The following is a 22,299-nucleotide window of genomic DNA, read 5'->3' as shown; positions in this document are numbered from 1 at the left end:
AGTTTCTGCTTGATGGATGGAGAAACTGAGGCAGAGTGGTCGAATGAACTACCCAAGGTGGCACAACAGCTGTGAGTGGAGCCTCCTGGAACTCTCTTCCTCCCCTTGCCCCAGAGTGGGGAAGGAGCCCCAGATGGCAACAATACAAAGAGAGAATGTGGTGGGTCAGCTCCCCCACCTAGGTGGACTGAGCGCCCCAGGAAGGAGTCCAGCATCGAGGATAGGAGATGGCAGACCGTGTGGGAGGCCTCAGGCTGGGGCGATCTGTGACCTGGAGGATTAGGGTCGGACGCTGGGTGCTGGCGTGATTAAAGGCCGAGGCAGGTGGGCGGGCCAGCTCCTCAGTGCGTCTGTGTCCTCCGCTCAGGCTGAATGTGGACTTGGCTGCCCCTCCCTCCACAGCGCTGACCCCTATTCAGGAGGCAGCTTCCAGGACGCTCCCAGGCTCCTGGCTCTCTGCTGGGCCCTTGCGGCCCATTCGCAGCCCACATTCTAATGGCTGCCCCGACCAGCCCCAGAGCAGCCCTGGTCAGGCCGCCTCAATCCCACTCAGCCCAGACCCCATCGGGAGCACCTCACTACCAAAGTGGGTGAAGCCGGGGCACGGTGCCTGGGGGAGGGGAGCTTCAGGACTAGCGGCACGGTATTAACAAGGAAACTGCATTAAAAGGGCTTGTTTTCCCAAAAGCTCCAAACCACAGTTTGGATCTGCCTAATGATCCCATCCCCCTTAAGCAGGCTGTGAAGGAGGCGAAGGGTAGGATATGTGCCCAGAGAGGGCCGGCCACACCTCCATCACAGCGGGATGCTCCCAGCTTTGCCGCAAGGGAAGCTGGTCTGGCCTTCAAGCCCAGGCCCTGTTGAGCTGCTGCCCTGCGAGAGGAAGGTAGCCCACTTTGTAGATGAGGTAGTTGTGGCTCGGGAGTTTACTGTAAATTACACAAACCCTGGTTAGTGGCGGACACAAGCATGAGGTTTGCCTTGTTCCTTGCTACCCCTGAGTGAGGGGTGCAGCCTCTGTTAGAAGCTCCCAGCTTCCTTCTGGGGCAATGGGATGCACCTCTCTCCTGCTTTCTGGGCACTCATGCTCTCCCTGGCTCTCTCTGGCTGTCTCTTTCTCCCTTTGCCTCCCTTTCTCTCTCCCCCACGCCCCACACGCATTGTCAGCACCTGCCCTTGCTCTCATCTTCCCGGGGCTGGGGGTGGGGGTCGAAAGGTGTCCTGTGCATTCACAGAGCCCAGGCAGCCGGCCCATTGCTGCCTCTCCCTCCCCCTCCCCCAGCCGTCTTCTGGGCATCCCCGAGGCCTCATTATTAGGGTAGCGGTGACCCCCCCATTGTCTGGCCTGTCTGGCCCTGCCATGAAAGGTAGAGTTTTGGCAGAGAACCGAGGCTCGGCCTGATTCCAGCTTGTTCTCTGCTGTCTGGAGCCTGTTAACTATGCTCAGGGCAGGGCAGGCAGGCCCTGGTTGGGGGTGGGGGCTTGAGGAGCCACAGGGCAGCCATGTCACTAGGACAACAGCAGGGAGCCCTGGAGGGGGAGGTTGAGGGAGAGAGCAGGTGGTTCTTTGTCTGGAGCCTGATCCCAGCACCCCCACCGCACCCCCACCCCACTGCCCTCCCCAGCCTGGGAGGCAGCCCCTAGAGGGGGATTGGTGCCTGCTCCCAGGGCACGCAAAGCCGCTGGGCTCCCTCCCCCAGGCTGAGGCAGGAGAGACTGCACAAGCTGTGCTGAAGACCTGTGGCCCCCTTGCACCCCCCCACTGGGGGGATTCCCAGGACTCCACCTGCTCCTTCTCAGCCCGCATACCCCCCCCATCTGCCCACCCAGCACAGGAGGGCCAGGCTAGTGAAACCCTGTGATGGAGCAGGGGTTGGCACAGGTGGCTTGTAGAGATGGGAGGGGTCCCAAGCACCAAGGAAACAGACCCTCCCTGGCTGCGGTTGCCACATTCCCTCTCCAGGCTCCATTTTCTTAGCTGAGCAATGAAGGAGTTTGGAGCTGTTGCTGTCTGGGGCTCTTTCTTGATTTAAAAATCTCTGCCTATGGGGCTGGGCGCGGTGGCTCACGCCTGTAATCCCAGCACATTGGGAGGCTGAGGTGGGTGGATCACGAGGTCAGGAGTTCAAGACCAGCCTGGCCAAGATGGTGAAACCGCGTCTCTACTAAAAATACAAAAATTAGCTGGGCGTGGTGGCGGGTGCCTGTAGTCCCAGCTACTCAGGAGGCTGAGGCAGAGAATTGCTTGAACCTGGAAGGCGGAGGTTGCAGTGAGCCAAGATCGTGCCACTGCATTCCAGTCTGGGTGACAGAGCAAGACTCCATCTCAAAAAAAAAAAAAAAAAAAAAAGAATATCTCTGCCTGCTGTAGGGCTGTGAGACTCCTGGGCCCTGCACTCACCTCTTTGGTACTTAAATTTTGTTCCTGGGCATCAGAGCAGTCCCTGGAGCTGGAGGTCAGAGGCACCTGGCCATGGCTTAGAGGAATCGTGCTTGGCTGCCTGGAGGTGGAATCCAGGCTCCGCCGCTTACTGGGCAAATCACTTCATGTCTCCGTGATAACTTTTCTGTGCCTCTGTTTCCTCATCTGTAATACGGGGACATGGATAGGATCTGCGACATAAGGTTGTGTAGGGGTCAAAGACATTATATGCATAAGGTGCTTAGAACAGTACTTGGCTCCATGAAAACAGTCAGCAAATATTAGGTGTTTTTATTCTTCAAGATCTTTACTGAGCAACGAGTAGGTGAGTTTCCTGAAATACTTGATGTTGTGAACCAAACAGATGTCATTCGTGAAACCTGGCATTTTGGCTTGAAGGTGGGAAATAGAGATTTTAAAATATGCCTCAGGACCAGGCGTGGTAGCTCATGCCTGTAATCCCAGTACTTTGGGAGGCTGAGGCAGGAGAATCACTTAAGCCCGGGAGTTCGAGACCAGCCTGAGCAACATAGTGAGAGCCCATCGCTACAAAAAATTTAAATATTAGCTGGTTGTGGTGGCACACAACTGTGGTCCCAGCTGCTTGAGAGGCTGAGGTGGGAGGATTTCTTGAGCCCAGGAGGTTGAGGCTTCGGTGAGCTAGGATGGCTCCGCTTCACCCCAGCCTGGGTGACAAAGCGAGATCCTGTCTAAAACAAAACAAAAAACAGTAGGCCTCATTGGAGATGTCCTTTCTTGTTGAATTCGGTGGAGAATTGAAATCGCCCATGACTGGGATTCCAGACTGTTGCTCTTTGATTGTCTCAGAAGTACTACACACGGAATCCACTTTCCTGAAATAGCCTTCATTGACCAGCTAGAAAACGCGAAAACGTGGGTTTGGTATTCCGGACTCCCTCGCCATGCACACACATACACCCTCAATGTCTGTTTGCCTTTTAAACAACTCATAGCTGCATCTCCAGGATGCACCTTGTGAACAGGAAAACTGGCGCCCAGGATATGCTTGGTGTTAAAAGTGTTGCCATGGGCATTGGGTGGGTTCTGTGAGGGAAGGGACAGAAATGATAAGGTCTTCTCTGGGAGAGGTGACTAAGATTCTGCCTTTTCTTCCTCCTCCTCCTCCTCCTCCTCCTCCTCCTCCTCCTCCTCCTCTTCTTCTTCTTCTTCTTCTTCTTCTTCTTTCTTCTTCTTCTTTCTTCTTCTTTCTTCTTCTTTCTTCTTTTCTTTTTCTTCTTCGATGGAGTCTCGCTCTCTCACCCAGGCTGGAGTGCAGTGGTGTGATCTTGGCTCACTGCAAGCTCCACCTCCCGGGTTCATGCCATTCTCCTGCCTCAGCCTCCCGAGTAGCTGGGACTACAGGCGCCTGCCACCACGCCCAGCTAATTTTTTGTATTTTTAGTAGAGACGGGGTTTCACCGTGTTAGCCCGGATGGTCTCAATCTCCTGACCTCGTGATCTGCCTGCCTCGGCCTCCCAAGGTGCTGGGATTACAGGCATGAGCCACGGCACCTGGCCTGATCCTGCCTTTTCTAACTGATTTTCATGGAAAATCAGTGCCTGTCTGTTCATCTGAACACCCACTATTTATTCATCCAACAAATCTCGGTTGAGTGCTGATAATGCCAGGCTCTGTGCTAAGCCTCGGGGATAAGTTGTGATACCCATCTGCGAGGCACACAGTCCAAGGAGGAGGCAAAGGCAGACAGACACCAGTGTGGGCTGGAGGCCCAGAGGTCTGGACAGTGCGGAGGGCGCAGTGAGAAGAGGCCATGCCTGAGGGGAGCCTTCCAAGAGAAGGGCACATCTGAGTAGTCAGGAAGGGTGAGTCGGAGTCTTCCAGGGAGACGAAGGAAGAAAGGGAATCCCAGGCAGATTCGTGTGCAAAGCTGCAAACGATGAAAGAGCATGGTGTAAAACACAGATGCACACTCATGTGCACGCACAAACACCCCGCAAAACAAAAACCACAGAGCAGAGTGTCTCCGGGGAGCCCCGCCAACCCTCCCTGCCTGGGTGTGTGGGAGGGGCTGTGGGAGGGTGGCCTGGGGCACAAGGACTTGCAAGGCGGTGCTTCTTGCTCCCCAGGGCCCTCTGGCATCCCCCCTGGAGTCCCTCTGGCCCAGTCCCCTTTCCCTTTGCCAGTCGCAGCTGAAACGTCCTTCTCCTGCTGTCCTCTCCCCTGTCCCAGGCCCCAGAAGTTTCTCATCTTCCTCCACCCATTGCCTTTTCATTTGTACTTCCCTCTCCATGGTGAGAGGAGGCAGTTTAACCTCTTTGAGCCTCAGTTTCCTTATCCACATGAGATGGCTGGATTGGGTGATCCTGAAGGTCTGCAGGTCCTCTAGGACTTTAAGTGATTATTATTCCTATTTAGATGTTTCCCAGGGAGATCCTTAGAAACCTCCCAGACACTGACTGAGACTCTTTGCCAGGGGCTGGGGATTAAAGCCAGTGAATAGTAGTGGAGATCGGGGCACCCACATCAGTGTGAAGAGGAGGTGGTGCCCTGCTGACCCCGCTGCTGTCTGCTTTTCCCTCAGTTTGACCCTGGGAACACAGGCTATATCAGCACAGGCAAGTTCCGGAGTCTTCTGGAGAGCCACAGCTCCAAGCTGGACCCTCACAAAAAGGAGGTACTCCTGGCCCTTGCCGACAGCCACGCGGATGGGCAGATCTGCTACCATGATTTTATCAGCCTAGTGAGTGCTCTGGGGCCCTGGGTGCTGGGAGGGACCTGTTTGAGGGTTGTGGCTTCCACACATTGAAAGGATTTAGGCAATTCAAAGGATCTGCTGGCCTGCAGCATTGAAAAAGTCCAGGCTTCTGCAGGTGAAAGTGTGCCACCAAGGACTCATCTTCTCTTTGTCTCTAGGCTCTACCCTCTGCCTTGTCAGCCCATCCTCAAGGCAATTTCAGACCCTCCCATTGTGGCAGCAGCTGTTCCAGCCCTCATACCCTCAGGCTGCACCTTGCAGAAGGAAGGAGGGAGGGAGGGAGAAAGGGAGGGAGGGAGGAAGCGGGGCGGGGGGGCGGAGAGAGAGACAGAGAGAGAGAAGAGGAGGGGAGGGGAGAGAGAGGAGAGAGAGAGAGATCCTTCTTAGGGTAGCTCTTGCACAAGGCTTGGTATGTTCTCCCTCCCATTGGCCTAGATTGGGTCAGTAGGATGGGTAGATTGAGTTAAACCAATCATTGCCCCACCCCTGGAGCTTCGAGTGGGGTCAGTTCCACCAAAATGAAGGACTGGGAGTAGGTAGGGTATTAGTGGCAGGAGAAGGGACTGGGGAATGGGGGCCAGGAGTGTCAGTGCAGCACGTGATAGAGCCAGAGCTCAGCAGATCTGCTCAGCAGATGCCCTGGGCTGCCAAAGAGGCTGGAGAAGAGAGGCCCATGAATCCTGCCCAGCGGCCTGTATCTCAGAGCAGAGACTTCCCCTCACTGAGGGTTAATGCTGTGCTGTTTCAGGGGCTGCTGTGGACTGGGGTTCAGTGGGGTTAAGCAGGTAGTATTTTACCCACCATGGGATGCAGGTGACATCAGTAAAAAAGTGGCATGAACAAGCAGGTTGAAAATAAGACCCAAAGTTTTTGCTGGGTTTCCCTATTGGTGAGATGGAGCTGGTCACCTCTCTTCATGTCACCCATGGAGGGAGCGAGAGTGAAATAACTTGTGTGAAGTGCCCCAGGCTCCTACAATTCAAAGGCACCAGTGATGGGGGAGCTGCCACCACTGGAGCCTGTCATTGTGCCACGTGAGTGCTCTGATGTGGATGCCCAGGAAGAGGAGATGTTTCAACAACCTCTTGGCTGAGGGCCAGCCTTGGTCCAAGGGTTGGCGTGATTGCAGGGAGCTGCTGTGGGGCATTTAGGAGTGGAGGAATCGACTGCTGTTCAGAGTGGACCCAGATAGCAGACCTTGTGGAGGGCAAGGGACAGAGCTGAGCTGAGCAGGGGAGGGGGCAGTCAGGATTCACAGGATAGGCAGTGGGGGTGAGTCCTGTGACTTGGAACCCGGCAGTGCAACCAAAGACCAGGCCAAAGGTTTGAGCCTGCCCAGGCTCATCCACAGCCCCAGCCCTAGCACCTGTGTGTTTGTTGCAAGGTACCCTGCTTGGTCATAGGGCAGAGTCGGGCACGCGGGGCCAGAAGTGGCTTCTCTCCAGCCAGGGGTCAATGGAGCCTCTGTGTCAGCTCAGGACAGCCAGTTACTTGTTACTGCTGGGATTTCTGGGATTTCTCTGTTCAAATTCTGCACTGGATCTGTATGAGCAGGGCTGCCCTGGAGAGCAGACAAAGAAGGGACTCACCAGAGGGGAAGCTCTGAGTAGAGCAGAGAGCTGAGGACCTGGAGTCTAGCAAACCCAGGTCCTGGTCTAGCTCTGCCTTTGCCACTCACTGGGAAACAGCCTCTGAGCCTGGCTTTTCCCATTTGTAAAATGAAGCCAAAGGATCCCCTCTTTAGGGCTGCTGCAAGGATCAAATAAAAGTATTTGAATGTTTTTGATGTCTCTTAATGTTCTTCCACCAGGTAAACTCCTCTGCATCCTTTGTGAGCCTTTACCTGCCCAATCCAGGCAGAGTGAGTCAACCTTTTTCAGAGCCCCCACAGTGCCTTGCTCAGGCCTCTCTCATAGTACAGACCGCCACACTGCATTACAGCTGAGCAGCCTGGGTAGTCATGTGTGAGTGTGCAGGTTGTATACTGTACAAGGGTGCCTAGCTGAGAGATGATGGAGACTGAAATCTGGCCTGGACTTTGCCCCCCGAGGCTTGGCATGGGTGCACCCATCCAGAAGAAGAGGCTCCTTTATCTAATTGGCACAACAGGTCCGTATGGGCTAGCGTGGACTGTGGAGTCAGGCAGATCTGGATTTGAGTCCTGACTCTGTGGTTTATTAAGTATGAGTACCTGGGGAAACTACTCACCCTCTCCAAACTTCAGTACCCATATTTGTAGTGTCAAACTAATACGGGGCACCAAATAACTGCGATGGCACCCTCTTTTGCTGTTTTTACACTTCTGTCTCCCCTTGTAAGCTCCATGAGGCCTGAGCCCATGGTCACGACTGTGCCCAGCACAGCACTGGGCACGTGAGGGACACAGGTGGATGGTGAGTGTGTACTCCTGCTAAGCCAGCTCCCACCATGGGTCTTCAGGGCCCCTGGGCCGTGTGTGTGTGTGTGTGTGAGAGTGTGTGTGTGTGTGCGCGTGTGTGTGTTTGTGTGCGTGTGTGTGCGTGTGAGAGTGTGTGTGTGTGCGTGTGAGTGTGCGTGTGCGTGTGTGTGTGTGCGTGTGTGAGTGTGTGTGCGCGTGTGTGTGTGTGCGAGTGTGTGCGTGTGTGAGAGTGTGTGTGCGTGTGCGTGTGTGCGTGTGCGTGCGTGTGTGGTGTGTGTGCGTGAGAGTGTGCGTGTGTGCGTGTGAGTGCGTGTGTGTGGTGTGTGTGAGTGTGTGTGCGTGAGTGTGTGTGCGTGCGTGTGTGTGTGAGTGTGCGTGTGAGTGTGCGTGTGTGTGTGTGTGCGTGTGTGTGTGCGTGTGTGAGTGTGTGTGCGTGTGTGTGAGTGTGTGTGTGCGTGTGCGTGCGTGTGTGAGTGTGTGTGTGAGTGTGTGTGTGCGTGTGTGTGAGTGTGCGTGTGTGTGAGTGTGTGTGTGAGAGTGTGTGTGCGCGTGTGTGTGAGTGTGCGTGTGCGTGTGAGTGTGCGTGTGAGAGAGTGTGTGTGTGTGCATATACCCCTGTGCAGGTGCATCCTCAGGGGCTGGGAGAGAGACAGGTAAGAGTGGCCACAAAATAATCTGACAACATGATCCCGTCTTGGGCTTGCAATGTGCAGGAGGACCCTAACCCTGGCCTACATTTACAGAGCTCCTGGGCCATTGAGAAGAGCTAGATCTAAGCTTTGTATGCATGGAGAGGATGGGGCTAGAGAATGGTTAGAAAAGGTTCATCTGGGACGGCCTGCTGGAGGGGGCAAACTTTAAGCTAGATTTTGACTGTGAGACACAGCAAAGCTCAGGAATGTGAGGTGGGGGGACCCTACAGATGGAAGTCCACACCACCTGGCCTGGTCTGAACCTAGATCCTCCCCAGCCACCTGCCCTCTGACAAGGCCTACAACCGCTGTGCTATGGTCTGGCTTGGTTCACCTCACCAGCCCACTGGGCTCCTGCCTTCGGGTTTAGCCTGATGTCTACTGCTGGGCCCAGAGTCCCAGGAATATATTGATAATCCCCACACCAGTAAACATGAGGACAGCTGAGGTGTGGGGTTGGGAGAGCCATACCTCTAGAATTTCTCCCCATGAGAAGGGTCTAGAGTTGGCCATGGAAGGCAGGTGGGAGGTAATAGAGGCCTCGGGAGGCCAGGAGTCAGCAAGGCCACCTGTGGTCTCGGAATCAGGCTGACCACTGGGTGAGGCTGCCAGAGCTCTACCCAGTATGTGTCAGGGAAGCTTCAGGCCGCTGAGGATACAGCCGGTCTCCAGGTGGAGCTCTGCAGCCAGTCCTTGGGCTTGCTAGGCATTGCAGGTCTTGTGAAGGCCCTCAGGAGTGGTGACCTTCCCCAGGCACAGCTTGGGTTTTCGCTCTAGGAGCCTCTCTGCAAACCAAGGGCTACCTGCCTCTTCCCAAGCTAGTGTGTCTGAGGGTGCTACCTCCTGCTTGTCCTTTGATTCTCACTCAGACTTCACCTCCTCCAGGAAGCCTTCCTTGACCTCTGACCTCCCTTGGGAATGGATTGGGCTCCCTCTTGTGTGCTCCCACAGCAGCCATCTGAACTGTGATTGCTGGTTACTAATCTGTCCTGAGCACCACCGTATCCCTCCCTGTGCCTGGTAATGAGCCTGACACTTAGGAGTTGCTCAGTAAATTGTGATGCACGGATGATGAATGAGTGGATGACGGAAGGTATAGTGAACACAAATACGGGCTCTGGAGGCTTACTGGGTGTGAACTTGATGGATTTCTAAAGCTCTCTGAGTCTCAGTTTCCTAATCCAGTAGAATGGGGATGTTAATAGTCCTTATCTAATGGGAAGACTGGTGATCATCAGATGAACCGAAAGACCTGAAGGGCTGAGAATAACCCCGACACCTAACAAGACCTTGTGAATGTTGCTTCTTATTAACTATTATAGGAGAAAGGGAAATGCGGGATCAGGCCTGGTGCAAGGAACATGCTGGCTGGGAAGTGGGTGGGGGGCTCTGCTGGGCCCCAGCTCTGACCCTCTCCCAATTCCACTTCCTGCACAGATGAGCAACAAGCGTTCCAACAGCTTCCGCCAAGCCATCCTGCAGGGCAACCGCAGGCTAAGCAGCAAGGCCCTGCTGGAAGAGAAGGGGCTGAGCCTGTCACAACGACTCATCCGCCACGTGGCCTATGAGACCCTGCCCCGGGAAATTGACCGCAAGTGGTACTATGATAGCTACACCTGCTGCCCTCCACCCTGGTTCATGATCACAGTCACGCTGCTGGAGGCAAGAACAAGGGTGGGGAGGGGGTTGCTCTGCCTTGGGGAGTGGCGGGTATGGGGAGAGGAGCCAAGAGGATGACACAGATCATGAGGGAAGAGGGACATTTCTTTTCCATTGAAGGGCGATGGTTGAGGATCAAATAATAGTTGTATTGCAAGTCAGACTCTGTTGCAGTGGATACCAGTGTTGTAACCCTGGACTGCAAAGATATTCTAAAGATTATTACTTCCAACAATATTGACTGCAGCCAAATCCCCATAGGACCACTGCCCCCCACCCACCCCAAAACAACAGCAACAAAAATGATGTCATAAGTTCATTGACGGCCGGGCGCGGTGGCTCAAGCCTGTAATCCCAGCACTTTGGGAGGCCAAGACGGGCGGATCACGAGGTCAGGAGATCGAGACCATCCTGGCTAACATGGTGAAACCCCGTCTCTACTAAAAAATACAAAAAAAAACTAGCCGGGCGAGGTGGTGGACGCCTGTAGTCCAGCTACTCGGGAGGCTGAGGCAGGAGAATGGCGTGAACCCGGGAGGCGGAGCTTGCAATGAGCTGAGATCCGGCCACTGCACTCCAGCCCGGGCGACAGAGCGAGACTCCGTCTCAAAAAATAAATAAATAAATAAATAAGTTCATTGACTTGGGAGATATAGGCAGGCTAACTCATTAAAGCCAGTTTATTTAGTTCCTCCCCAGGTGGGTAATGTGGACCAGTCATTTGCTCCATTTTCCCGCCTGAAAATCAGAAATAACCAGACCTGCACTCCCTCTCCCAGGACACCTTTGTTATAGTGAGAGAATGGCTACGGTGCTTTCTGAACACAAAAGCATCATACAAACACATCTGGGAGGGAGTGTGAACAGGTAAATACGGGCTTAACATTTTTAAAGAACATTCTCCCCTTAGGGAATTCTCTGTGCCTATTGTTATGCTAAATTCTATTGCTTATGCAACAGAATCCAAAGGTACCCCTCGCTGTGTTGGTGCCCATATGTGATAAAACTCAATTCTTTTGGCTTCTCCGCTCAAGAACCTGTGCAGCCCACCCCAGCTCCAGCTCCAGCTCCTGAACGGATGCTTGGCTTCACTCTGGGATTTGATGATCTCCGCTGTTTCTCTTCCAAAGCCACAGGCCTAATTAGCGCCTCTGCATATGTTCTTGTAAAGTTCCTGCCTAATCAAACGGCAGGATCGTTAAGCTCCACGGCATCGTTCTTCTTTTTTTCTACGTCAGAATATCTGGTGTGCAGGCCAGCGTTCCCCTGTTTGTTGTTATGGCTTCATCCAAGTACATGTTGAAGTTGCGATGTTTCTGAGATATTCTTGGACTTGTTCTTCAAGTGCTTACTGTGTTGGTCTATTTATTAACTTCTATTTGAGGCCCAATAATAACAAGATGCCTTGGAAGCAGGATTTGCTGCCAGGCCACCTTCATGGTGTTAGGTGGACAGAACAGCTCCTCAGAGAGCCCAGGAGAATACAGCTACCAGGGGACTAAGCCATTCCCAGGCTGAGCGCAGAAGGTTTTAACCCGACACTAATTATAGCTTCCTTCTCTAAGTGTGTGCCGGGCAGGGGGCTGGCTCTTTGTGTATAGTTTATCACTTTTAAACCTCATGGCCACTCTGGAAGTCTGGGTATTGGTACCCATTTCCAGATAAAGCAACTGAGGACCAGATAATTCAGTTTGCCCAGGTTGATCAAGAGGAGTGATTTTGTGTCCAGACTGTTTCATATGAACCTCAGCTATGTAAACCCAAACCACCAATCTAGAAAAACTGGGAAGTGCTCAAATAGCTGAAATAACGATCTCAAAGCCCTTGTGCTATAACGCCCAAGGCTTTTGTCTTCTATACAAAAGAAGTAACCTGGCTTTCGGATTCCATAGTGAATAGAAAATAGGGGGGACATGGTGTGAAGAAACGAAGGGGTCTACTACCGGCAAGCAATAAGAAACAGTAGCCGACAGCCTGGCAGTGAAGGAAGTAACAAAAGAAAAGTTTAAAGCAGACCTGAATCTTAAAGAAATACAATAATTGGCTGAGTGCGGTAGCTCACATCTGTAATGCCAGCACTTTGGGACGTCAAGGTGGGAGGATCTCTTGAGCCCAGGAGTTCAAGACGAGTCTGGACAACAAAGTGAGACTCTGTCTCTACAAAAAATCAAAACATTAGCCAGGTGTGGTGGTGCATGCCTGTGGTCCTAGCTACACGGGAGGCTGAGGCAAGAGGATCGCTTCAGCCCAGGAGGTCGAGGCTGCAGTGAACTGTGTCCATACCACAGCACTTCAGCCTGAGTGACACAGTGAGATCCTGTCTCAAGAAAAAAAAAAAAGGAAAAAGCGTACAAGAATTTGGGGGACTTAGCCGAATGCAGTGGCTCACACCTGTAATCCCAGCGCTTTCAAAGGCTGAGGTGGGCGGATCACTTGAGGTTAGGAGTTCAAGACCAGCCTGGCCAACATGGTGAAACCCTGTCTCTACTAAAAATACAAAAATTAGCCAGGTGTGGTGGTGGGTACCTGTAATCCCAGCTACTGGGGAGACTGAGGCAGGAGAATTGCTTGAACCCAGGAGGCAGAGGTTGCCGTGAGCCAAGATAGTGCCACTGCACTCCAGCCTGGGCAACAGAGCAAGACTCTGTCTCAAAAAAAAAAAGAGAGAAAAGAAAAGAAAAAAGAAAAAAAAGAAAAAAAAAAAAAAAAAGAAAAGAAAAGAAAAAAGAAAAAAAAGAATTTAGAGCCTTGGGTGTACGAGCAAAAACACTATCCTGGCTGGGCGCGGTGGCTCACGCCTGTAATTCCAGCACTTTGGGAGGCTGAGGCGGGTGAATCATTGAGGTCAGGATTTCAAGACCAGCCTGAGCAACATGGTGAAACCCTGTCTCTACTAAAACTACAAAAATTAGTTATGTGTCGTGGTGGGTGCCTGTAATCCCAGCTACTCGGGAGGCTGAGGCATGAGACTTGCTTGAACTCAGGAGGCAGAGGTTGCAGTGAGACTGCACCACTGCACTCCAGCCTGGGTGACAGTACAAGGCTCTATCTCAAAACAAAAACAAAAGCAAACAAAAAATGCCATCTTCCTGGGGTTGCTGGAGAAAATATCACTCTTATAGCCCAGATCAATACCTGAGATATTCTTTCTTTTTTTTTTAGACAGAGTCTCGCTCTGTCATCCAGGCTGGAATGCAGTGCTGCAATCTTGGCTCACTGCAAACTCCGCCTCCTGGATTCAAGCAATTCTCCTGCCTCAGCCTCCTGAGTAGCTGGGGTTACAGGTGCCTGCCACCAAGCCTGGTTAATTTTCATATTTTTAGTAGAGACAGGGTTTCACCACATTGGTCAGTCTGGTCTCAAACTCCTGACCTCATGATCTGCCCGCCTCAGCCTCCCAAAGTGCTGGGATTACAGGCATGAGCCACCGCGCCCAGCTCATACCTGAGATATTCTTAAACAGTTATGCATATGCCCTAATTAAGAACACAGGGACGTAAATGATAGATTTTAGCAGGAGTCCCAGAAAAAAAAAAAAGTTACGATAAATACAGTTTTAGAGATTAAACAAGTATACTTCAGTCACGTGTGCAAAATCAACTTCTGTGGAATGTTAGAATGTGGAGAAACTGGAGCCCTTGTGCACTGTTGGTGGGAAGGTAAAGTGGTGCAGCTGCTATGGAAAACAGTCTGGTGTTGCCTCAAAAAATTAAACATAGAATTACCATATGATCCAGCAATTCCACTTCTGACTATATCTCAAAAGAATTGAAAGGGACTGGAAGAGATATTGATACACCCATATTCATAGTAGCATTATTCACAATAGTCAAAAGGTAGAAGCAACCCAAGTGTCCGTCAATAGAAGAATGGATAAACAAAATGTGGTCTATGTTCACAGTGGAGGCTGGGCCCGGTGGCTCACGCCTGTAATCCCAGCACTGTGGGAGGCCGAGGAAGGTGCATCACCTGAGGTCTGGAGTTCGAGACCAGCCTGGTTAACATGGTAAAACCCTATCTCTACTAAAAATACAAACTTAGCTGGGCATGGTGGCCAACATCTAATCCCAGCTACTTGGGAGGCTGAAGCAGGAGAATTGCTTGAACCCGGGAGGCAGAAGTTGCAGTGAGCTGAGATCATGCCACTGCACTCCAGCCTGGGCGACAGAGCGAGACTCCATCTCAAAAAAAAGGAAGGGAAGGCTGGGTGCAGTGACTCATGCCTGTAATCTCAGCACTTGAGGAGGCAGGAGGATCGCTTGAACGCGGGAGTTCAAGACCAGCCTGGGAGGTAGAAGTTGCAAGCTGAGATTGCCCCACTGCACTCTAGCCAGGGCAACAGAGCGAGATCCTGTCTCAAAAAAAAGGGGGGGGGATCATTCTGACACATGCTACAACATGGATGAACCTTGAAAATATTATACCAAGTGAAATAAGCCAGATACAAAAAGACAAATACTGTATGATTCCACTTATATGAGGTACCTAGAGTAGTCAAATTCATGGAGACAGAAAGTAGAATAGTGGTTGCCAGGGGCTGGAGGGAGGAGGGGGTGGGACGTCATTGTTCAGTGGGTACAGAGTTCCAGTTTTGCAAATGAAGAGTTCTGTGGATGGATAGCAGTGATGGTAGCACAGCAACATGAATGTCATTTAATGCCACTGAACTGATTAAGGCCGGGTGCAGTGGCTCATGCCTGTAATCCCAGCACTTTGGGAGGCCAAAGTGGGTAGGTCACATGAGGTTAGGAGTTCTAAACTGGCCTGGCCAACATGGTGAAACCCCATCTCTACTAAAAATGCAAAAATCAGCTGGGCATGGTGGTGCACTCCTGCAATCCCAGATACTTGGGAGGCTGAGATTGGATAATCGCTTGAATCCGGGAGGCGGAGGTTGCGGTGAGCCAAGATTGCATCATTGCACTCCAGCCTGGGCAACAGAGCAAGACCTTGTCTCAAAAAACCCCCAAAAAACTGATTAAGATGGTAAATTTTATGTTTATTTCACTATAACTTTTAAAGAAATCAACCTGTGTGGAATTTGTCATCTCCCAAGTGGGTATGTGAGTTATTACTGGAATTAAAGTTCAAAATCCTCCAAATCCTTTCTACTTAGCATGGAGGAAGTGTGGACAAAGAGACCCCAGGACCATTTTGTTTCCATTTGACACAAAATAAGCAAACAGAAGTGGGTGAGGGGTGGTTAAAAGCTCAGCTTAGACCGGGCATGGTGGCTTACGCCTGTAATCCCAGCATTTTGGAAGGCCAAGGTGGGCAGATCACCTGAGGTTGGAAGTTCAAGACCAACTTGACCAATATGGAGAAACCCCATCTCTACTAAAAAATACAAAATTAACTGGGCATGGTGGTGCATGCCTGTAATCCCAGCTACTCAGGAGGCTGAGGCTGGAGAATTGCTTGAATCCAGGAGGCGGAGGTTGCCGTGAGCCGAGATTGTGCCATTGCACTCCAGCCTGGGCAACAAGAGCGAAACTCCATCTCAAAAAAAAAAAAAAAAAAAATTGCTCAGTTGGGTACTGGCTGTGGGGTATCCCTCTTTCTCTGAGAAGAAAAGGTGATAACTTCCCGTAGGGACTCCCAGTGCTGGTCAGCACAACAGGAAGTTTCCTGGGCAGTGTGCACCTAGTAACAGACTCTCTCTGTTCTGTCCAGGTTGCCTTTTTCCTCTACAATGGGGTGTCGCTAGGTCAATTTGTACTGCAGGTAACTCATCCACGTTACTTGAAGAACTCCCTGGTTTACCACCCACAGCTGCGAGCACAGGCTTGGCGCTACCTGACATACATCTTCATGCATGCAGGGTGAGTACCTGTCTTCTTTTGCTCTGTCAAAAGACCCTACAGAAAAACAAGTGGTCAAGATAGCCTGGATTGAAATATAGTTTTTAGTTTATTTTTATCTACTTGGACACAGGATTTGAGATGGCTGCTTGAAACTCATTTAATACCAAAATTATGTAAATTATTGAGAGTGAATGGGAAAGGGAAAAATATATAAGAAGGAAAATGCTAAAAGCCAGCAGTGAGAACAGCACACACATACACAGCATTTGATTCCATGTACTTGCTAGAGGTGGCTTGAAAATTTATTCTAGTGCTTCCTAGTGGCTTCCTAGAGCTTTTGCTTTGGCCACTAGAGCAAAAAGGGATGTCAAGCCACCAGATTTATTGTCCATAACTGTGTGAGTGCTCTCGCTGTGTGTGAGTTCCTCCCAGTCTGGTCTCCATATCTATAGAGGGTCTTCTTGAGAATTCTGGCAATAATTATAGTTTCTATTTATAGAGCCCTGTAGCCTGTTTTGGGGCTGGAGCACAATCAGTTTTCACTGGTGCCTCCCACTTCATGATAAAAACCTACCAGCTGGCTAGGTGACCACCCAGGTCCATGTCCCTTGAGCAGCAGTCTGGAGGCTTTTATATGGTAGAAGCCCTTTGATGGGAGAGGAGAGACCCCAGACACCAAGCCTTTGTGGTGTCTTCTCTTCTGCAGCCTCTCCAGAGAAGTGAAGGAGCTCACACTTAGCCTGGAGAAAGCCCTGGGGGTGCCTGGCCCTGGAGTGGGAACTGGGAAGGGGGTGACTCTGGCCCCAATGACGCCATCATTCCCATTGCTCAGCAGAAAGACCCGCAGTGACCAAGAGGGTTGTCCCATCAGCCTCCCTTCCCCAGAGCCTCTAAAGCAGGTGCAAGAGCTAATCCCGAATTGGCTGCACCTGCAGGGGAGGGTGCTTTCTGGTGAAGAGACCTGAATGAATGCCTCTGCTCGGGCGAAGATTACCATTGGTACAGGCTGCTTACCTTGTCTGGCTTGCCCCAGGCTTCGATCTCACAGGGATAAGGAGCAGCAGGATGGCTGTCATGCTTCACTCACATCCACTCATAAGCCAGGGGTGACAGCAGACACGGGGGCTTCCCTGCGCAGGCATCCCAAGCCAGTGGCTGCACGTGGGTTGGGACTGTCTGCCTTCTTTCCAGGACTGCCCCCTGACTTCTCTTGGTGCCTTAGGCTGAGGAAGGAGAATAGCCAAAGCCTCCTTGCTCCATCCTCTGCCTCCTGGAGCCAAAAACAGTGTGCTCACAGTGGACAGGGCTTGGATACCCCCAGCTGAGGCCTAGAGGGCTGGCCATGGTCCTTTCTCCAGTAGTTCCTTTGATGGGTCAACGCCTGCCAGGAAGAGTCCTGGGAGGATTCTCCAGGTCTATGGATTTTGAACAAGGGGCTCTTGCCTGGTGTAACAGAGATAGCAGTAGACAGGAGATAGGGACAGCTGGCCAGCATCTAGGGAGATCGCAGCAAAGTGACCTGTTGGCCAGGTGTATTGATTGGCTCACATCTGTAATCCCAGCATTTTGGGAGGCCAAAGTGGGAGGATCACTTGAGGCCAGGAGTTTGAGATCTACATGAGCAACATAGTGAGACCTTATCTCTACGAAAAATAAAAAACTTAGCCAGGTCAGGTGGTGCTTGCCAGTAGTCTCAGCTACTCTGGGGGCTGAGGTGGGAGGATCGCTTGAGCCCAGGAGGTCAAGGCTACAGTGAGCCAAGATTGCACCGCTGCACTCCAACCTGGGAAACAGAGTGAGACCCTGTCTCAAAAAAAAAGAAAGAAAGAAAAAAAATCACCTAAAAAAAAGTGACCTGTTACTCAGAGACACACTGTAGGCCTGGGAATCCAGAAGCCAGTGTGATAAGGAAGAGCTCAGATTAGGAGGCAGGAGCCCTGAGTTCCTCCCCTGGCCTCTGCTAGTCTTAGGTTCTGAGACTGTAAAACAGGGCATGGTTCTAGAAAAGCCTGTAAGGCCCCTCCGCCTGGGAATCTGATGTTGTCACTCAGCTCCCTTTCCAGTGACTTCTCCTGACACCTCTAATCTCCCTAGAATCCTTTAGCTAGCAGTCAGTGGTGGATAGAAGATTCTAGCATAGTAGGAATTTAGGACATAGCCTAACCTGCCTGAACTACCTCGCAGGTGCACTCCTGAGTAAGCAGGTGCCCATGTGTTGCCCACAGTTCCTCTGCAGCACAGCTGGGCCTCCAGGCAGGGCCCTGTGGTCAGCAGCAAGGCGGAGACCCAGGCAGGGCCCAGGCTCCCTGTTAAAGGCTGTTACTTGCTGACATGCAGCATCCCCCGGGAGCTTCCTGGGGGATGTCTGCTCAATTTAAATGAGACAGTGGGTGTTAAAGTGCTGTATAAAGTTGGAAGCACCCGATTGATTTAGTAATAGTCATGTTACAATCTTTTCTGGTAATATGCACACAGCTAGACACCCCACAATTTTAGCAGCAAGATCTAGTCATAGGTAGTATAGGGAGGCAGGCATTCACAGGGTCAGAAAACCTGGGGTAAACCTGGGGTCCCATCTCCCAGTCCTGAGGACTTTGGAGCAGAATAGGTCTCTCTTTTTTTTTTTTTTTTTTTCTGAGATGGAGTCTCACTCTGTCACCCAGGCTGGAGTGTAGTGGCATGATCTCAGCTCACTGCAGCCTCCGCCTCCCAGGTTCAAGCAATTCTCCTGCCTCAGCACCCCAAGTAGCTGGGATTACAGGTGCATGCCACCACCCCCAGCTAATTTTTGTATTTTTAGCAGAGACGGGATTTCATCATATTGGCCAGGCTGGTCTTGAACTCCTGACGTCGTGATCCGTCCACCTCGGCCTCCCAAAGTGCTGGGATTACAGGCTTGAGCCACCGTGCCCGGCCTAGGTCTCTTCTTTTACCAGGAAAGAGAAACTTCCCTTTAATTGACTTTAAGGGAAAACTTTGAATTATTAAGTTATAAGATGTATCTTTAATACCTGCATTTGTTTTGAGAACATATTTTTCTTTAAACATCCGTAGCTCTTACAAATAGAGCCAGAACATGGCCGGGCACAGTGACTCATGCCTGTAATCCCAACACTTTGGGAGGCCAAGGGATGGATCACTTGAGTTCAGGAGTTCGAGACCAGCCTGCCCAACATGGTGAAACCCTATCTCTACTAAAAATACAAAAATTAGTCAGTGTGGTGGCACATGCCTATAATCCAACTACTCAGGATGCTGAGACAGGAGAATTGCTTGAACCCAGGAGGCAGAGGTTACAGTGAGCGAAGATCATGCCACTGCATTCCAGCTTGGTTGACAGAGCAAGACTCCATCTCAAAAAACAAAACAAAACAAGAACAAACAAACAACAAATAGAGCCAGAACGACCACATGGCCCAGTGAATGGAGCAGGTCAGTCAGATTAGAGACCTGAGCTGTTGTCTCAGCATGGCCACTAACTGTGACTGGTCACTATCTCTGAGCCTTGTTTTTTCACATGTTAACTGATGGAGTTGCTGGATTTTTTTTTTTTTTTTTTGAGACAGAGTCTCGCTGTGCTGCCCAGGCTGGAGTGCAGTGGCGTGATCTCGGCTCACTGCAAGCTCTGCCTCCGAGGTTCACGCCATTCTCCTGCCTCAGCCTCCTGAGTAGCTGGACTACAGGCGCCCACCACCACGCTGGCTAATTTTGTTTTTGTATTTTTAGTAGAGATGGGGTTTCACCATATTAGTCAGGATGATCTTGATCTCCTGACCTTGTGATCTGCCCGCCTCGGCCTCCCAAAGTGCTGGGATTATAGGTGTGAGCCACTGCACCCGGCCTTTTTTTTTTTTTTTTTTTTTAAAGAGATGGGGTCTCACTATGTTGCCCAGGCTGATCTTGAACTCCTATGTTCAAGTGGTCCTCCCACCTTGGCCTCTCAAAGTGTTGGGCTTACAGGCGTGGGCCACTGTGCCCAGCCTAGTTGCTGGATCTTGACTGTGGTTAGTCTGTCTCACTGTGCCAACTGAAATGCTGCCAGTCATCGCCCAGGCCTTGCACATGTGTTCCTGTCCCATCTGGAAGGAACACTCTTTCCAAGATGGTCTGAATTGTCATTCCTTCCCCTAGACCATGAGCTCCTCAAAGGCAGAGACGGTATTGTTCACTCCTGGATCCCTGGCATCTTGGGGGATGCAGGTGTTTGTTGAATGAATGAATGAATGAATGAATGAATGAGTGTGGTCTCTCTGTCACAGGATAGAACACCTGGGACTCAATGTGGTGCTGCAGCTGCTGGTGGGGGTGCCCCTGGAGATGGTGCATGGAGCCACCCGAATTGGGCTTGTCTACGTGGCTGGCGTTGTGGCAGGTAGGCAGGTAGGCCCTGTGTCCACAAAGGCACATTGTCCCAGGGTGGGGTGGGACAAGCCCCAGGCTTCCAGGACACACAGAAGATCCTCATCTCCAAGGCTCCTGACTTACCAGGCTGTCCTCCAGGCACACCCACCTCCCCAGGAGGCTGGAGAGGGGACTGCTGCCCAGAGAGGGAGGTGTGTGGCAGGACGGGGCAGGAGAGCACTGGATTTGGGACAGGCTGGCCAATGGACTCTCAGTCTCACACCACCATGTGGTAGCTTCTGAGCTTGGGGAAATTTCCTAACCTCTTTTGGCCGTGTTAAGCTTTAAGAGGGAACTAATGAGATCTGCCTATAGGGTTGCTCGGAGGGTGGAGTGAGTGAGGCAACAGATGGAACAACAGTGCTCTGATAACTGCAAGGGCACAGTGAGATCCCCAAGGGGGAATCAAAGGGGTGAGTGGAGCCAGGTACCGTCCTGGCCGCGTAGCACCTGTCCCCAAAAGGAGAGCTGGCTGCTACCCAGACCAACCGCAGTTCCCTTGCCTGACCCACTGCTGACAGGGAGTCTGGCCTAAGAGGCAGTGAGCCCTGGCTCCATCTGAAGGCGTCTGGGCCTCCAGCTGACTGGGCACACATGTGGCAGGTGATCATCCTTCATGAATAGTGGCCAGAGTGACTTCCAGTGAGCCTTCCACCTTCTGCCCCCTCCCCAGTGGGAGGTGAAGTGGGTGAAGTGAGCTGGGGAGAGCGTGGCTTTCTGCAGGAAGAGTCTGCCAGCCAGGCCTCTGAACATGAGGATCTCCCTCGTGATGTCTCCAACTTTATTGCCAGCTGTTTTTTTTTTTTTTTTTTAAACAAGGTTTGCCGCTTCAGCTCTTCAGCTTGACAGCTGTGCCCAAGGGAGCTTTGTGTGTATGTTTAAGTAAGATCTTAATCCTTTCTGAGTGGTATTAGAGTTGTCATCAGGAGAGCCGGGCAGCATCAGCCTTGTAAACAAGAGGCAGGCAGGGACCCTGGGAGTAACTGAAGTGGTTTCAGAAATCAAAGAGGAAGGGTCCCACCCCACCCACAGGAGACTGGTCTGCTAGTGCATGAACCCTTGACCGGGAAGATTCACCCTGCACCATCTCCTTCGCTCCTGTATGCGCTGAGGTTAAAATCACTGGCCACCTTGGACAGCACCCCTGCAAGCCCCTCCCAGAATCCAAGGCTCACCGCGTCCCTGAACAAAGGGCTAATGAGCATCTCTAAGTGCCAGACTTGTTCAGCCACCCACACACCCCCTAATCCTGACATCTAAGGATTTATAGCCCCATTTTCCGTACCTCAATACCCAGAGACCCAGATGTTAAATAGCAAGGAACAGGGAAGACATTAATAACATTTGCAGCCTTAGTATTCAATTAGATGGGAATGCCAATAACCTAGAAGATGAAAACAAGATTCAAACGGACTCAGACCTCACCCAAACCAGGTGACATGCAGTGGGGGGACATTGTAGGTGTCACCTCCCAAGTGACACCAGTGCAGAGTGGGAAGATTCAGACAGAAGCAGAGCTCATCACCTGAATGTGAGCATGTAGGGCTGTATCATTGAGCACATGGCATGCACTATTCTGTCTGAGTCATTGATTAAAACCAGAGGGCACTCTGGTCACCACACATGTCATTGATCTCCATGATTGAGTTGATTGATCTGCCTCTGCTGTCTACCCTTCCTGTCCTCCCAAGCTCTCCTCTGAGAGGGGAGCTGGTTTACAGCTAGCCAGCCCTAGATTGGATGGGTGGCAGTTACCAGTGCCTACCATATGCAGGCCGTAATTCATCCACACAGCAACGCTGCAAGGTGGACACTGTTGCTCTCCCCCAGCACGGATCGGAAACCAAGGCTTAGAGGGCTAAGTGACTCGCCCAAGAAGACACAGTTAGAAAGTGGTGGAGCTGGGCACACATCCAGGCTGTTTGACCCCCAATGCTGTGATCTCAACCACTACAGTAGTGTGACGGGAACCAAAAGATGGGCCCTGTCCTTTTTGCAGTTAATTTATTGTCAGAAACCAAGGCAGACCAGGTGCAGTGACTCACACCTGTAGTCCCAACACTTTGGGAGGTCAAGGCAGGAGGATCGCTTGAGTCCAAGAGTTCGAGGTCAGCCTGGGCAACATAGGGAGACCCTGTCACTACAAAAAGCGTTAAAAAATATTAGCTGGGCATGGTGGTATAGG

General features: G+C 51.5%; 1 protein-coding gene across 2 annotated transcripts in view; it reads left to right on the top strand.

Moving 5' to 3' along the window:
- RHBDL3 (rhomboid like 3) overlaps positions 1-22,299 on the top strand; it is a 61,077-nt gene that overhangs the window by 13,687 nt on the left and 25,091 nt on the right. For both annotated transcript variants that reach the window (XM_033184243.1, XM_033184242.1), the window contains 4 exons: positions 4,987-5,145; positions 9,688-9,912; positions 15,583-15,731; positions 19,973-20,085. In XM_033184243.1, the coding sequence (XP_033040134.1) occupies positions 4,987-5,145; positions 9,688-9,912; positions 15,583-15,731; positions 19,973-20,085 (646 nt within the window). The remainder of the gene's footprint in view (positions 1-4,986; positions 5,146-9,687; positions 9,913-15,582; positions 15,732-19,972; positions 20,086-22,299) is intronic.

This window comes from Trachypithecus francoisi, unplaced genomic scaffold, assembly GCF_009764315.1.
Source record: "Trachypithecus francoisi isolate TF-2019V2 unplaced genomic scaffold, Tfra_2.0 Lachesis_group20, whole genome shotgun sequence".
NCBI lineage: Eukaryota > Metazoa > Chordata > Mammalia > Primates > Cercopithecidae > Trachypithecus > Trachypithecus francoisi.
The sequence above is the reverse complement of the archived record's forward strand: the minus strand, read 5'-3'. Positions and strand labels throughout refer to the sequence as shown.